At 50.4% G+C, this 14,471-nt stretch overlaps 2 protein-coding genes across 2 annotated transcripts; one reads left to right on the top strand and one right to left on the bottom strand.

Moving 5' to 3' along the window:
* Window positions 1-1,097: 1,097 nt before the first annotated feature.
* LOC128723100 (uncharacterized) lies at window positions 1,098-6,125 on the top strand. The gene is made up of 7 exons (XM_053816811.1): window positions 1,098-1,197; window positions 2,565-2,725; window positions 2,859-3,048; window positions 4,131-4,173; window positions 4,246-5,407; window positions 5,477-5,707; window positions 5,772-6,125. The coding sequence occupies exons 1-7, from the start codon at window positions 1,098-1,100 to the stop codon at window positions 5,904-5,906; spliced, it is 2,022 nt and encodes a 673-aa protein (XP_053672786.1). The 3' UTR covers window positions 5,907-6,125.
* Window positions 6,126-6,576: 451 nt separating this feature from the next.
* LOC128725823 (uncharacterized) lies at window positions 6,577-13,299 on the bottom strand. Its single transcript, XM_053819594.1, has 6 exons — window positions 13,194-13,299; window positions 9,565-9,667; window positions 8,396-8,614; window positions 7,332-8,164; window positions 6,990-7,211; window positions 6,577-6,911 (listed from the first exon to the last, which is right to left on the bottom strand). The coding sequence occupies exons 1-6, from the start codon at window positions 13,297-13,299 to the stop codon at window positions 6,577-6,579; spliced, it is 1,818 nt and encodes a 605-aa protein (XP_053675569.1).
* Window positions 13,300-14,471: the final 1,172 nt, after the last annotated feature.

Below are 14,471 nucleotides of genomic sequence, written 5' to 3'. Positions count from 1 at the left end.
CCAAAGTAGGATAGTTCACCCGGAATGTCGTGGAAACCTTCGGACCATCGCGGGCGAATGAAAACATTCCGTTCTACCACTCCGGCTCCGGATGCTGTTCCGTCCCACATCCGGCAGCGGACCGAACCGGAATTGTGGCTTGCGAAAACAAGAGCACCGTCACCCAGTCACGCCGACACGCGCAGTTGGCCGAGTGACTTAAAGAAGCAGCTCAACAATCACCTCGTACCTCGCTGGAGCCTGCCCTAACCTTCAACTCGGTCGCGGGCGTCGTCGGTGACGGTCTTTGCGCGCGCGAGATATATATATATTTCACGACCGATGGTCGCCATTTATGGTACGCTCATGGCTTTTCTCCATGATGAAGGCAATAACCGTGCTCACGGTTGGGAAGCAGTCCGGTTTTGGTTTTTCTGTTTTCTTATCGATTCGTCTTCTCCACGATGTCGTGGCTCCATCGCACTCCATCCAATGTTCGGGTGGGCTAGGTTTCCCGCGTTTCGCTGCACTTGTGCCTCCACCTCACGCCAAGGCTTATGCTTTCCGGCCAAGGAAGCATAGAGCGTTGACTATTCTATGATCCCCGCTTCGGCGAGTGTCCGTTGGTTCCGGGTTTCCTTGACGCTGCCGAATGCGATCTTTCTTTCGCTGTAAAAGGAGCGCACCGTTAACGGACGTTGGTGAACGAATAAACGGACGGAACGTCCCACTACCCCAGGGTCAGCCACATGAAGGCAACAGGTTTTTTCTTTATGATTTCCCTCCATCTTCGGTATCGTCTCGGCCAGTGTCCGCCAGCTCGCAATCCGCTGATCTCATTAACGGCTCCACGCCGGCCCGAGAGTGGCCGAGATAGCAGGCGGTTCGCGTGGAATCGTCACCGAAACTGTGCTCCGGATGATTGCAGTTTCATTGTGATTTATGACTCATTGATGAGCGAATTCAGCGATTATTCTTCACCGCACCATTTAATGCCACTGGCAAGAAAATCCACGTCTCAACCTTTTTGACATTCGCAATCAAACGCCAGCAAAGCGGGAGCTGTTGCATTTTGAGTTTGATGTATAATTCGTTTCGTATTGATTTGCAGCACCAGCATGACGACCAGGGAGCAACGGCGGGAGGAGTACTCGTCCTCGAACACGGTACGCGTCCTGTCGCCCGGAACGCACGGGAATCAGTTCGATAATAGATTGGGTAAGTGGTCCGTGATTGGAATCGACCGCCCGAGCGGTGTTGATATTTAATTCACCCCACAGTGAGAGCCATGTTTTTCCAACCCATTGCACCGAGTAATTGCGAAGGATAACATTCCATCTAACGGGCGCAATATTATACGCCACATCATGAATGGCGTGGTTGCCATTCAGCGCCAATCCTCATACGACCATCCGTGGAAATGGGAAACATTTCCCCGATTTGACCGTTGAAACCGGAACAATGCCACGTGCCGTTGATGCATTGCAAATGCATGCATATGACGGCGTATAAAAAGGGAAACCATCGTCTCGGAGGTGGCCGATTTCCACACGCTGTTCAGTGGAGCAGCAGCTGCCGTTACTGGCACTCTAATTGGTGCCAGGAAAAGCGTTAAGCTTGGCTGCACAATTCCAGCTTCAAGCAATGGATGCTGCGAGGCATGATATTAAAAACAAACGTTGAGTAATTATTCTTCCCTTGTGGCAGCTATTTTTCCTTCCATTCGATGCTGACCAACGGTGCTTTGACAAAGACACACGAAGTGCATTGCGGAGGTATTATCTTTGGAAATATAGTGTATTATTTTTTGTTCCACGACACACTCATTTCAAGATGCAGTTACTTGCATCGTCTGTTACAATTCCATACCATATTTGAGAGAGCGTTTTTCTATTAAAAAGAATTGCAGAACTAGAGGCACATTGCACGGGACATCCTAGGGGGATTTGATACCAGCTGCAGTAGTTACTGAAGTCCTTCTTTTTTAACTTTTCGTCGGCAGTTTTGAAGCAAAAAGTGAGAACAATGGGGAAAAGCTGAACTAATGCCGCACCTTCTCGCCAAACGCATTCGGAAAAGCGTTAACGCTCTAATAATTTTGAAATAACTCTTTGTTTTCTACCGCACACAAATGAATGCAGCATTGCTAACATTTCCCCTGGGGTTTTGCTTCGTTCTGCGAGTTCGAAACCGGCAGAAAAACGGTTAATATGTAACGAGAAAAAACGATGATTTGTGATAGAATAAATATTATGTTGCCCCGGTTTGCCAGCGCACGGTAAGGCTATAAAGCGAAGCTTTCCGGCTCTCGACAGCGCACTAATTGGAGTTTATAATCATCGTTGAACTATTTTAAAACCCATCCTACCCACCGTTACTTTGCTTCAGCTCGTAACGGAAGGATTCCTGATCAGCACGCGCTGCTAGCGAAAAACTGACAAAGTTTGTTCATTTATTAATCGCTCAAGATCCATTTGTGCCCTCGTTTCCGTTTCGCTGAAATCGCGAACCGGCAGCTCGTGCCGTTTAAATATTTATTTATCAACGTTTCGTCCTTGCGCTTCTTCCAATCCTTCCACCCACAGACAACCTCCTGGAGGACCTACAGGCCAGTGTTTCACGCCCGGGCAGCTCGCTCGGTCAGCCGATGCCATCCTACTCGACGACGCGCGAAGTGCAGTACCTACAGCCGGCCAATGTCACAACCGTCGCACGCGAACGCTCCGTCAGTCCGTCCATTGCAACGGTAGGTCGCTGGGTGGGACGTTTGAAATGGTGCAGCTTTGTTTTCGCACTGTACAAACGCGACGTTTCCCAACCGTTCTGAAGCTAATTTTGCTCTGTTTTTTTTTTCTCCCAACACCGGATGACTCACGCAGAACGAACGGAAGGTCTACAAGACGGCCAAGTACGAGTACAAATCGAGCGGTGGTAGCGTGCTCCCGGGAACCGGTGGGAACATCGGACGGGCGGATCAATCCGTGAGCGAGGTGTACCAGCGCAACATAAATCAGCTCGACACGCTTCTGAGTGATCTTGAACGTGAGCGCGACTCGTCACTCGATCGCAGTAAGTATGGTAGCGCGTCTCGACGCTCGAAAAACCGACGCGCACGGCGACGTCTGGGTCGCCGATTGGGACGAATCGGAAAACCCTCGCGCACCCGTGGCTAAAATACTAAAAATAGCAAAACGGTGCGCTTTGGCAGACGATTGCGAGCGTGATTAATCATAATGACGTGCTGCGTCAAGGCGCGCAGGGCTCACGGGTAGTTTTCTCCGAAAAGTTTGTACACCCACCGCCCGGCTGTGAGGTGGAAAAACTTTAGCCATTTGAGACTGGCACTGCGGTGCCGGATCGATGTCTGACCGTCGGTTTGGTTTCGGTTGGCTAGCGCGAGCGAGCACGAGAACGGAAAGTAGCACAATGTCAGCGGAAAATTAAGTTAAAATTAGCGCGCGCGCTACGAATCGAACCCGAGATTCGTGTGTTCTGATTCCGCCCGAACTGGGTCAGCTTTTGGGCAGTGAGGCTGAACGATGCCGTGCCGTAAAATGGACGGCACGATGATGGGCCTGATTTCGTTTTCCATTTAATCTTACGCGGCCCTGATCCTTTCGGGCACGCTGCCTGCGAAAAGTAAACAAAGCCAGCTAAATTGGTTACGGCCAATCAGCTGACATCTGTCATTTAGAAAGTTTACTCTTTCCTTTTGACAGATGGAGCCGCCTGGTGGTTTACATGAATTGGAATGGGGATGTACCGTTTCTGCGATTTGCGATTCCCCATGATTGCGGGAGTATCAATATTGCACAGCAACACCAAGCTGGGCTTATTTCTTTGAATTTCGTAACAAGCAAACTGATCCCCAAACGGATTATGCTTTTAGCTAACCTGTCAACAGCTGGCAAACGAAATCAATTTTATCGCTACTAGGAATTTTAAATGCAAAAGTTGTCAACGATTGGTTTGGCTTCAGGCGAATCCAAACAAACTCTTCTCAGTATTATTTATCCGACAGGCTATCGATGATATTGTGTTTTCATAAACCACCCCTAACTGTGGGAATGAATTTCCAACAGACAAATTCGTGTTACGTCTGAACGTTTGTTTTAATGATCATTTTTTTTGCGTGTTTTTGCTGCTTTCAGGTAACAGAAATTTGAGTCGCGATGGCATCGATTCCGGACTGCAGTAAGTATATCTCGAGCTCGCGCCCTTGTACCATTTGGTGACGATTAACGAGCCATCCGTTTTCTTTTACAGTGAACCCGGCACAAAGATCATCAAAACGACGACGACGTACAGCACGACGGGTGGCAAACAGCAGCCAGTGAACCGTGAGCTGGTGTTCGATTCACCAAACAGCTACGAAGTGCGTCAGTCCCGTTCACGTCATCGCAGTCCGTCCTATGAAAACCACGCGACCACGGTGAAGAACGTCTCATACAGCTCCGACAGCTCCGGCATCTATGGTGGCATCAATCGATCGGCCACACCACAGCGTTCCATGACGCCAGCTCGCTCGGAGGAGTACTACACCGAGACGCGCACGGTTTCACCGAGCTCTGACTTGATGCCACGCAACGTGCGCTACAACGAAACCGTCCAAGTGGACAACGCCGCTAACGTGCTGCACAGTATTCCCCTGTCCGATGATATTCTGCCGCGCCCAAACACGAAGGTCACGACGACGGTGCGGACGTACACGTACGAGCTGCCACCGGATGCCACACCTGGGTCACTCAACCAGACCATCTCGTACACGAACCAGGCGGTCAACCAGACCACCAACACGCTCGCGAGCCCGGGATATCCGGAGCATCCGTCGCAGCACGTCAATCCAGGCACGAAAACGGTGCTGGTGAAAAACGAAAGCTTCAACACGACCAACAACGTGCAGGAGTACCCGGTGCCGGCGATTCTGAACCACCCATTGCCACCCAACACGGCCAAAACCATCTACTACAAAAAGGACACGAAGCACTCGACCACAAACTTCTACCCAGATCAGCCGACCGGTGAACCCGGTTATCCTGGCAGCTTCCGCGCGATCGAAGCGCCCCCACCGACCGGTGGCGATTCGATGAAGTACACTGTCGAGCAGCCGAGATACCCACCGGGCAATAATGCCACCTACATCTACCGCGAGGAGCGCACCAACACGAACAACCGCTACGGATCACCGGTTCCGGTTGCAGACAATCTCTATCCGACGCAGGGTGGACCTCCGGGTGCAGGATCGCCACCAACGACGGTGACATATAAGTACAGCTCCACCACGACCAACGCCACCCGCAATCTGTATCCTCCACCAGCTGAACGGGAACCTCTGCTGCAGCCGTTCCCGACGGACGGTATCGATCGGAATGACGTCGATGGGAATCCACCCCGGCGGCTGGACGATCTCATGGCCACATTCGGCGAGGTAAATAAAATGCCACGGCATGTAGAACGATCGCGATCAATAATTTAATGATCTTCTTTGCTTCTATAGGACGGTCAGATCATTTACCAGTCGAAGACTACATCACAGACCGATGGTCCGCGAAGGACGTCCCCGGACATGAACGGAACGGGGCCGAAGCCAGTGGATGACGGCATGGACAAGAAGGCCGCTCCGAATCAGCTTTCGTCGAAGAACATCGCCGGTCCGCCTGTTTACTATCCACCAGGGCATGAGATGTTCGCGAAAAAAGAGATGGAAGCCGGTGGCTGGCGAGCCCAGGTACGAAATATTACGCGAAGTTCAAATTCTACGGTTGAAGCTAATGTTTAATGGAATGTTTTAGGGCGAGTACGCGAAGGCCAGCGGCAAGTATAAGTACGAGGCGGAGAGCAAGTCCAAGAGCTCCAGCAAGTCTGGAGCCGCCGTTGTGCCCGTGTGTCTACCGCTTTGCTGTGCGATGCCCTGCTCGATCATGTAGTTCGCCTCCATCGCCGTGGAATGCCTTAATGACTTATTTTATTCTTTAACCTGAAACCTGAAAATAACAAGCAACGTCAAAACGGGGACGGAACGGAATCATCAAGTGCCAATTAACGATATTATATCTGCTGTTATGTTACTTTGCAAACAATGACTATCACTACTGTTTATACACCCATTACTGTTCTAATTCTGGAGGACTAATAAAGTGAAAAGTATACACAAACAAACGGATTAAAAAGGATGCTTTCTGAATCAACCCGAGCCTTGCAACCGCGAAAGTGCAGTCGATCTAACATTGTGCATCATAGCACTTGCACTTTTGCATGCAACGGCGATAAATTTTCATGCAAGCGCCTGAAATTATGCAATGAGCTACTTTTCCGATATATCATGCTGGATTAAAAATCCTTTTCGTAAGGGAAAGATTTATTTACAGAGATACTTTCCTTTACTTTCTCAATTTATTAACATTCAACGGTTTGATTTGTGCAAGTATATGTGGCTCATTTTATTTATCTAGACCTGCATCTTTAACCTACTAAACGCTCAACGCTTTTTGGTCTGACAAATTTTCACCGCATCTCACGTACCTTTGCGCTAGTACGCTAACGGATACTATCACATAGTGGAATGAACAGATTCAACCACTCCGAACGAGTGGTTCTTTAAATTAAAAAATATCTTGGCCCCACAAAATGGCGGCACGATGGAAAATCACTCGGAATGTCAAAGTCCGCCTGGTGCGTCCCGACATTCAGCACCACATCTAACCCGCGTGACCACGACGGTGAACCAATATCCCGCAGCATCCACAATCCAGCCGCGTTGGCTACGAACCGAACCACCACGATCGAATCCCTCCGGACGACAATTGTGTCTCGTTGCAAAGGCCGCTGCAGGTTGCGTGTCAGCTTCTGCACCTCTGTCCGGTACCCGGTGGCCTCCGCGACGACAAACGCGGCCACCCCGTGAAGGTGGTACACGTAATCGGCCGAGAGATCTGCGCGAAAGAAAAAAAACCACACCGGAGGTGAACCAAAAGGAAAACGCTTGGCCCACCGACCGGCAGCAGACTTACCGGCATTAATTAGGACCATTTCCACCCGATGACCTGCTTCGATGTGCTCGACGTGCACACACTCGCACCGTGCCATCATCGGGTGACAGCTTCTTGGCAGCCGCCGATGGCCACCGCAAGTGTGCGCTCGCACCTCAGCGTTGGCCGGATCACGCAGCAGCAACACCGACGGAAAGGCGAAGGTGAACCCGTTCACGGAGTGCACCGTCTCGTGGTACGGTTCTGCAACGAAGGCACGCGGTGAGCGAAAAAAGCAAAGCGCTCCAAGCCGGGGGTTTGCGAATAATTATTATTATCTCACCCCCAAGCGCCAAGTGGCCGTGCGCCTTCCGAACTACGCACCTCCGAAGGGTCCTTCCCCATCCAGCGTGCGAGCACCGATCGTGAACACAAGCCGCGTGTCGTACGTGGCGAGATCCTTCGGGAAGCGCTCCCGTTCGCCGTGTAGATCCTGCGGGCACAGCACAACCGCACCGGGCACTCTAGGGATCTCTCGGCAGGCATTCCCGGTTAGGTCCAACGTTCGTGGTGTGGCCGTCATCGCCGGGGGTGAAATTAAATTATATTTAATACTTTCGGCCCCATCGGCACTCGCTGGGTCGTGCTCGAATGGTGCGGAGTCGTACCGTAGACGAAACGTGGTACGCATGCCACACCCGGCACTGAGCTGGGTTGGCGTGAACCGAATTTCGTAATCGGGCTTAATTTTGTCACCATCCGCCGGGACGCGTCGGCTGACGGCGAAATCCATCCGGAGGCCATCGTGCAGTAAAATGCGATCGACGCTGGGTGAGTCTGGGTTTGGTTCGAGCGTGTTACCATCCAGCGCTAGAACCTGCAGCTCGTGATCTTCCAGCTCGAGCCAATGTCGACAGGCACCACCGGCATACAGGAGCCTAACATGGAGGTCCTTTGAGAGCTGCTGCTGCCAGGATCGTTGTCCGTTAATGGCTAGTCGGCCGTTCAGTTGCGTAATAAGCCAGACGGATTCCGGGCGAAGAGTGCTCGAGATGGACGAGAGTTTTGGTTCGTTAGCGGAACGGACAACAAAGGCACCCAGGAGTCCTTGCGTTCGCTCTGAACCAGTGAAGCCGTGGTAGAGATGTGTGCCGACATGGTCCGCCTGGAATTTGTACTGGAAACGCGTGAAGCTGGTGATGGGACATTGCGTGATCCTGGAATGACAATTCACAATTTGACGAGCGTCCCATCGTAAATGAACACAATTTCATGAAGGACATAGCATTCGAGGATTCGGATATCGCATCTCAAACTAATTAAAACGCAAGCTCCGAAAACAGCTGATAAATCAATAGCACTCTAGAGCGACAGCACAGGACCGCCAACCAATTATTCGGCACCGTGCATTCGTTCCTTGGTGCGTGATTCATTGTTTCGCAACTCACATCGGCACTCCGTCCATGTATGGCGTCCTTTGCTGGCTTTGGCCGGTCCAGTGCAGAGAGATGCTCTCGCCAGGGATTCGATTCTCGACGTCCACCACCAGGAAGTCATGCTTGCACACGGTCAGCGTGGGGCCCACGTACCGCCCGTTGATGGTGTAGTAGGTGATGACAGCGTCCTGCTCTGGCCACTCGGTGTTAAACGAAACGTTACCCGTGGAACTGCGACCGGTTGGATGCTGGGAGCTGCAAACGGGAAAACAAGCTAGGCCAAGTCAATCAAATGCATTCGGCAGCAACGAAACGGTATTGCTATCGGTCGAAAGAATTCTCCCCAACACGCACACTTGGACCGTGGAGCTTGACGCGTTAAAGTCAGTCCATTAAAACCGTGTTTTAAAGGGAAAATCGAGCAGTTGGCCATGCTCTGAAGATTGCGCTGAATTATGAGCTTCGGGATGCGTGCGGTCGGACAGGTCGGACGATTTATGTACACACGGGAGGACACGGAAATGCGTAGCTCATAAGCCCATTAGAATGAGAAATATGTCAATAACTTTAAACTGAAGGGCGTTCCATTTACAGCTTCAAGCAATCAACTCATACAAATGATATACATTCAGTTCGCTTGTTTTGACGGATTTGATGCTTGTTTGAACATAATAAAGGGCTTATTTTATGTCGCACACGGCACGAGGGCTCATAATATCATGATTCTTGTTGAGAAAGGCGGAGCTGAATTAATGAACCATACGGGAATAAAGGTAAAATCTAGTTTTAGAAGGCAATTATAATGGTAAGCGAAAGTTAATATTTTAAGTTACAGTTTAAACGAAATTAATGCATTGAACGTGACCAAGGGCAAGCAGTTATCAAGGATTTTTTGTACAAAATGCAATACATCAAATCGAGCAGCCATCAATTTAGATTCCTCAAGAATGGCTCACATTCCGGCTAAAAATTCGTCAACGAACTGATACGTCGCTACCATCGATCGCGATGGTGAATTAAATTAAAGTTTTTTCGAGAGTCAAAAATAAACACACAGAAACGCTGGGACTGGGATGGGAAATCCGCATGTCCCGCCCGTCGGGGGTTGTGAGGCAAGTATATATAGATTTATGAGCAAGATGATGTTGATTAATCCTCGCTTCGGATCTTGCATAACGTACCTGTCATGATGAAAGGTGCGTTTCTCCACCACCAGCTCGAAGCGACAGATCCGTGGCCAGTCGGCTCGATTGCAAGCTCTATCGCACGTTACAGGATGTTCCTCTAAAGAAGTAAAATAAAAAAAAAACAACCAACAACGCGACGCGTTTGAAAACATGCCGGACGAAACCGCAACGGAGCAAATCCTGAAATTAATATTTCCCCACGAAACCCAACGCGACCATTGTCGGTGCCACGGAGCGTGAAAGACGTATCTTTCGCGCCACCCTCCGATGGGGTCGATTCTCTTTTGACGTGTGTTAAAAATATCACCCCTTTCGGTTTGTTCCGATCAGGACATTCTTTCGCGTTAGCCCCCGCGCATTGGCAACCCCGCGAGAGAAACCCGATCCATCCGGCAGGCCGGTTGGCACGTGTTTCTTGTTTGGTTGTTTGAATTAACGGTTCATCGCCCACGTGGAGGGCGGTTTATTTTTTGCACGACACCAAACCCAATGGAAGGAGTGCAGGAATGTAACACATTATACACAAACCCTGCTCTTAGCAGTCATGTGAAGCGATCATTAAGGTTTTTAATTCCGTGATTCACACGTTCAATCGAAACCGCCGCCACAAACGAGCGTAATTTGTTTTCCGTGGCACAGTGCACGTTTCTCCACACCCCTTTGTGGCGGGTGGAATTTGGATGCGGAGAGCAAGTTCCGACCACGGGGCGGACACGATTTCGGGCTAATTAGACATGATGCTGGCGTAAATCCGGCCTAGCCTGTCGGCGCTGTCACCACGAAGGACACTGGCTAACCTTTTCTGGCCGAGCGTTGAATTGTCACACACAACTGGCCACTCGGGGTGGTTTACACTTTGTGCTACAGCCCGGCCGCTAGTCCTAATTAATTGTTGTTTGGAAGGATCTTTCAGCGAAAAGGACACAGAATGAAGGTGCCCTAGGGCGTCATGTTCGCGCCAACCCTTCGTTTGAACTGTGAACTTTAAAGCGCAGAGCGCAGTACGCGGAAAGGTGAATGCCATGATGCTTGATTTTGAAACCATCAAACGTTAATGGACTGTAGAGAGTAAATTACGTGCTAACAAATCATTCCAATTACTCTCCTTCTTTAATATGATCGCGTAATGTTTGTCCTTAAATTGAGATGTGTTTTAAGTGCAACTTTTGGTTTTCGTCACACAACACTACAAGAAGAACGAAGGGTTACAGAGGATTACAATCAATTTCTAGTCTACTTGGTATACGAATTACAATTTGCCTCATTATTCTTAATCCATCTGATTATCTGAGATCTAAATTATGTAAAGTACGCCATTTACTAGCTTCTCGACAGCACGCTTTATAATTCGAAGACATCCACTTCGTTCGAATGCCCGTGAAACGACAGCACCCCCCAGGAAGCCAAACTGCCCATTTCGATTAGTGGTTGAATTTCGATAAAAAGAAGTAACACTTCTCGATCCTCGATCCACCCCACTAGCGCACATTGCGGAAGGTCACAGGACGCGCGATCACGCCGCTTCCGGAAGGTGATCGTCTTTACGCGACCCGCTTTGAAAGTGTGCGTACGATCGCTTGCCAGCGCAAGGAAACTGCCGGACACCCCGGTCAGTCCGGATCCGGGCAGTTGAGGCCCTCCCAGGGTGCCGCATCGTTCGGCCGCTCGAACCAACCCGTCATTAGCAAAAGAATAGGCGTCCCGACGCCGACCGGACCCGACTCACGGTGCGATCGTTTGCGAGATCCGCCTCCCCGACTGGGACGCACCCGGACCGGGTGGGAGCCATGGCCGGGCTAGATAAATTTTCCTGACACTTATTACCGTTCGCGCCGCCATTTGTCGAGCGTCGCGGGTGCTGATTTTCCACCGGGGTGGGGCAGGGATTTTCACACGGCCGGTGGTTGAGAGGCCGAACGGAGACGGACGTCGAGGACTACAAAAATAGATGTCCTCCCTGGCTTGGACACACCAGCTTGAAGCGCACACCGGCGGCGACTCTTGGGAGTATGCTGCCACGACCCGGACCCAGGGCAGGTTGCCGACACACAGGCCCACGGTTGTATGTATTGTGTTTCCGTGGTTTGGGGATGGTAATTTTTTTTGTTGAGTTTTTAAGCGGAGAAACGGGACAGCGGGACGGATCCGCGACATCCATCCATCTAGCCGTCTGTAGAAGCCGTGCGCGCTCAGATCTGACAAAGCTAAATGGTTTCCATGGGAAAAAGGACGAATGCGAGAGAGAGAGAAAGAGTGAAAGAGCGAGAGGACAACAGTCCCAAAAAGGACGGCGAGCGACCCGTGACGAGAATCACACGGGGAGGGTATCGAATTTTCACCACATTTAATGATATTTTTAAGCATTTGAAGAAAACATAATTCGAGGAGCGCACCGACGCTGAACGTGGTGACGGTGCTGAAGAATAAATCGTGACGAAACCAGATTTTGGCTGGCGGCCTTCAGCGCAGGCACGAATTTTTGATCCCACGGTGCGCCTATTCGCCGCTCAGGCATCCCTCATCGGTGGCGAGATTTGGGATTTTGCCCACCTTTTTTTTCTGGCCCAACCGGCCAGCGATTTGGGTCCTTTTTTTCCCCAAATTATTCCATCGGAAAATAAGAGTATTTTCATGTTTCACTTTCTAGTGCACTTCGGGTGGCTTTCACTGAATTGGCTGCACTTTTTGGCTGCGAATCTAATCTCCCGACCGCTGAGAAGGCGCATGGGAAGAGGATTTGATTTATCGCTTCTATTTTTCTCGTGCATTTTAGACTTCTGTTTATTTAGTGCTTTCCTCCCTAGCTGCTGTGTGAGAAAGACAGACACATATATAAAAAAATGGTAACGAGGAAAAGCAGGTCCATTTTTATTACTCCTCACGGACCGGCAGCAAGTGCTCTCGGAGGATATTGTCATAATCGCTCGCTTTCTCGCCCCGTGTCACGTATGTGCGCGTTTTTTTTAATGCCTTTTAGGAGCCATAATACCCGCGGCTTAAAACAAAAACTCAAAAATGCCCGCTTTGATCCGTCTGTTTTGGTGCGTCCACCCGAAGGAGATGCATTAGCTATGCTCCGACGGGTAAAGGTGTCAAATCGCGGTGAATTATAATGCCCACGGTCTACGGGTCGCACCGGTGCAAGCTACAGCCTGGCGGCGGCGACCCTCGGGAAAGCCAAAAATTCCTAGCAATTAAAAGTTTTTATTGGAAATTATTTTTAAGCCGAGCCGAGCCGCACGGGAAGCTGCATCCGAATCGGGGGGTTTGGACCGTTGTTCGCTTTGTGATGAGAATCGCGAACGGCCATGAGCCCGGTGTCGTTTTGTTCGCAGCTGCGAACCATTGCGGCGAATGAACGCAACTTTCTGCGGTGATTTTCGCGCGTCGAAGCCCGCTGGCATTGAAAATGAAACGCTCTTCATTTCGGAAGATAGGAAGCCACGTTGGAAAGGAAAATCATACAACGCACACAAAAAAAACCCTCACAAAAAATAAACAAACGCACTGAAACAACTCGCTCGTTTCATCGAAACCAAAACACACACGCGTGATCCAGTATCGACCTGAAATGCGAATTTGCTCCGATTTTTCACTACTCTGGTACCGTTTCGGATACTCACTCGGGTCGATGGCGGTGAAGTGGATTAGGACGGCGGCGGCAAAAAACACCGCCCCGGTAATCAAAACCCGCTGCACAATCACAACAACGAGCCGCAATGTTTTCATCGTATATGCTCTCCAGCCCAACTCGGCTGACGGGAACGTATGCGAGAGAGAAATAAAAAACTGGGCAGCTCCTTTGCACCGCGGAAATCGATCCAGCAACGTCGAAACCTCACCGATGTTGCTCCAAACAACGAGCCGAAACGCGTACACAACCTCAAACACTCAGTACATGGCGTCCCGTCCGACCGAACCCCTATCCAAGCACAACAATGACCATCCACAGAAGGCGACCCGAAAGCAACTGAAAAAGGCCCACTAACAAGGCAAGATCGCCAACGCGCGATCCATGGAAGCATGGTCCTGGAAGCGTTCAATTCGATGCACATTGACCGAGTGCCAATCGACGCAATGCAAACCGCCTGATGCATGCTGCAGCATGCAAGATGCAAGCGCGAAACCAGAAACAACCGCTCGCCGACAACAAATGATCGATCGTCGACAAACACACGCGAAGTAAGTGAAATTTTCTCCAGCGCGTCGAGGTGTTGGTTTCGCTTTTTGGGCTTCGCGCGACCTGCATCCGTGGGGGGTTGCTGATGCACGCGTGATGTACGATCACGCTCTCGCGAGACATCGCTGGAAGACAGAAAGCTTGCAATAATTCCACCGCGTTGCATAATGCACCGGACCACGCGCGGTGCATTAGGCTTTCGCTTGCATTGTCTCCGCGGCTTTTGTGCTCGTTTCAGCTCCCGTGAGGCTTAGGTTTATTTATTTACCCTTTCCAACTGCCGTGCCGAGGTTTGAGACTGCAACGAAACGTAACCACTCGCTGGCCAGCATTGCTTCTGGCCAGCTGGAGCTGGTGATTTAAAAGTGTGCATAAGCTTCACTGATCAAACGGCGTGTTGAATGGCGCTACCGAGTGAGCAAAGGTGACACATAACCACCGCGGCCAGGGCTCTTATTGCAACATGCACACCTCATCAGTTGGTCAACATTTTGTCAGCAAATTGTGGGCTGATTTATTGCGGCTTTTTATGACGCGCTAAAACCAGGCGCCGGGCGTTGGTTCGCTGGTTTGTAGTTTGCTCGCTTCCAAAATGCTTTAACGTTGGCACAACGTTTTTGCATCCAACGCGTGGTGTGACAATTATCGCTACTTGTTTTTTTGTTGCTTCTGTTCCCTTGCTCACAAAGAGCAACAAAATAGAAACAGCTGTTTGCTAGTA

This window comes from Anopheles nili, chromosome 3, assembly GCF_943737925.1.
Source record: "Anopheles nili chromosome 3, idAnoNiliSN_F5_01, whole genome shotgun sequence".
In the NCBI taxonomy this organism is placed as follows: domain Eukaryota; kingdom Metazoa; phylum Arthropoda; class Insecta; order Diptera; family Culicidae; genus Anopheles; species Anopheles nili.
Note: the sequence above shows the minus strand (reverse complement) of the source record. Positions and strands in the feature narration are given on the sequence as shown.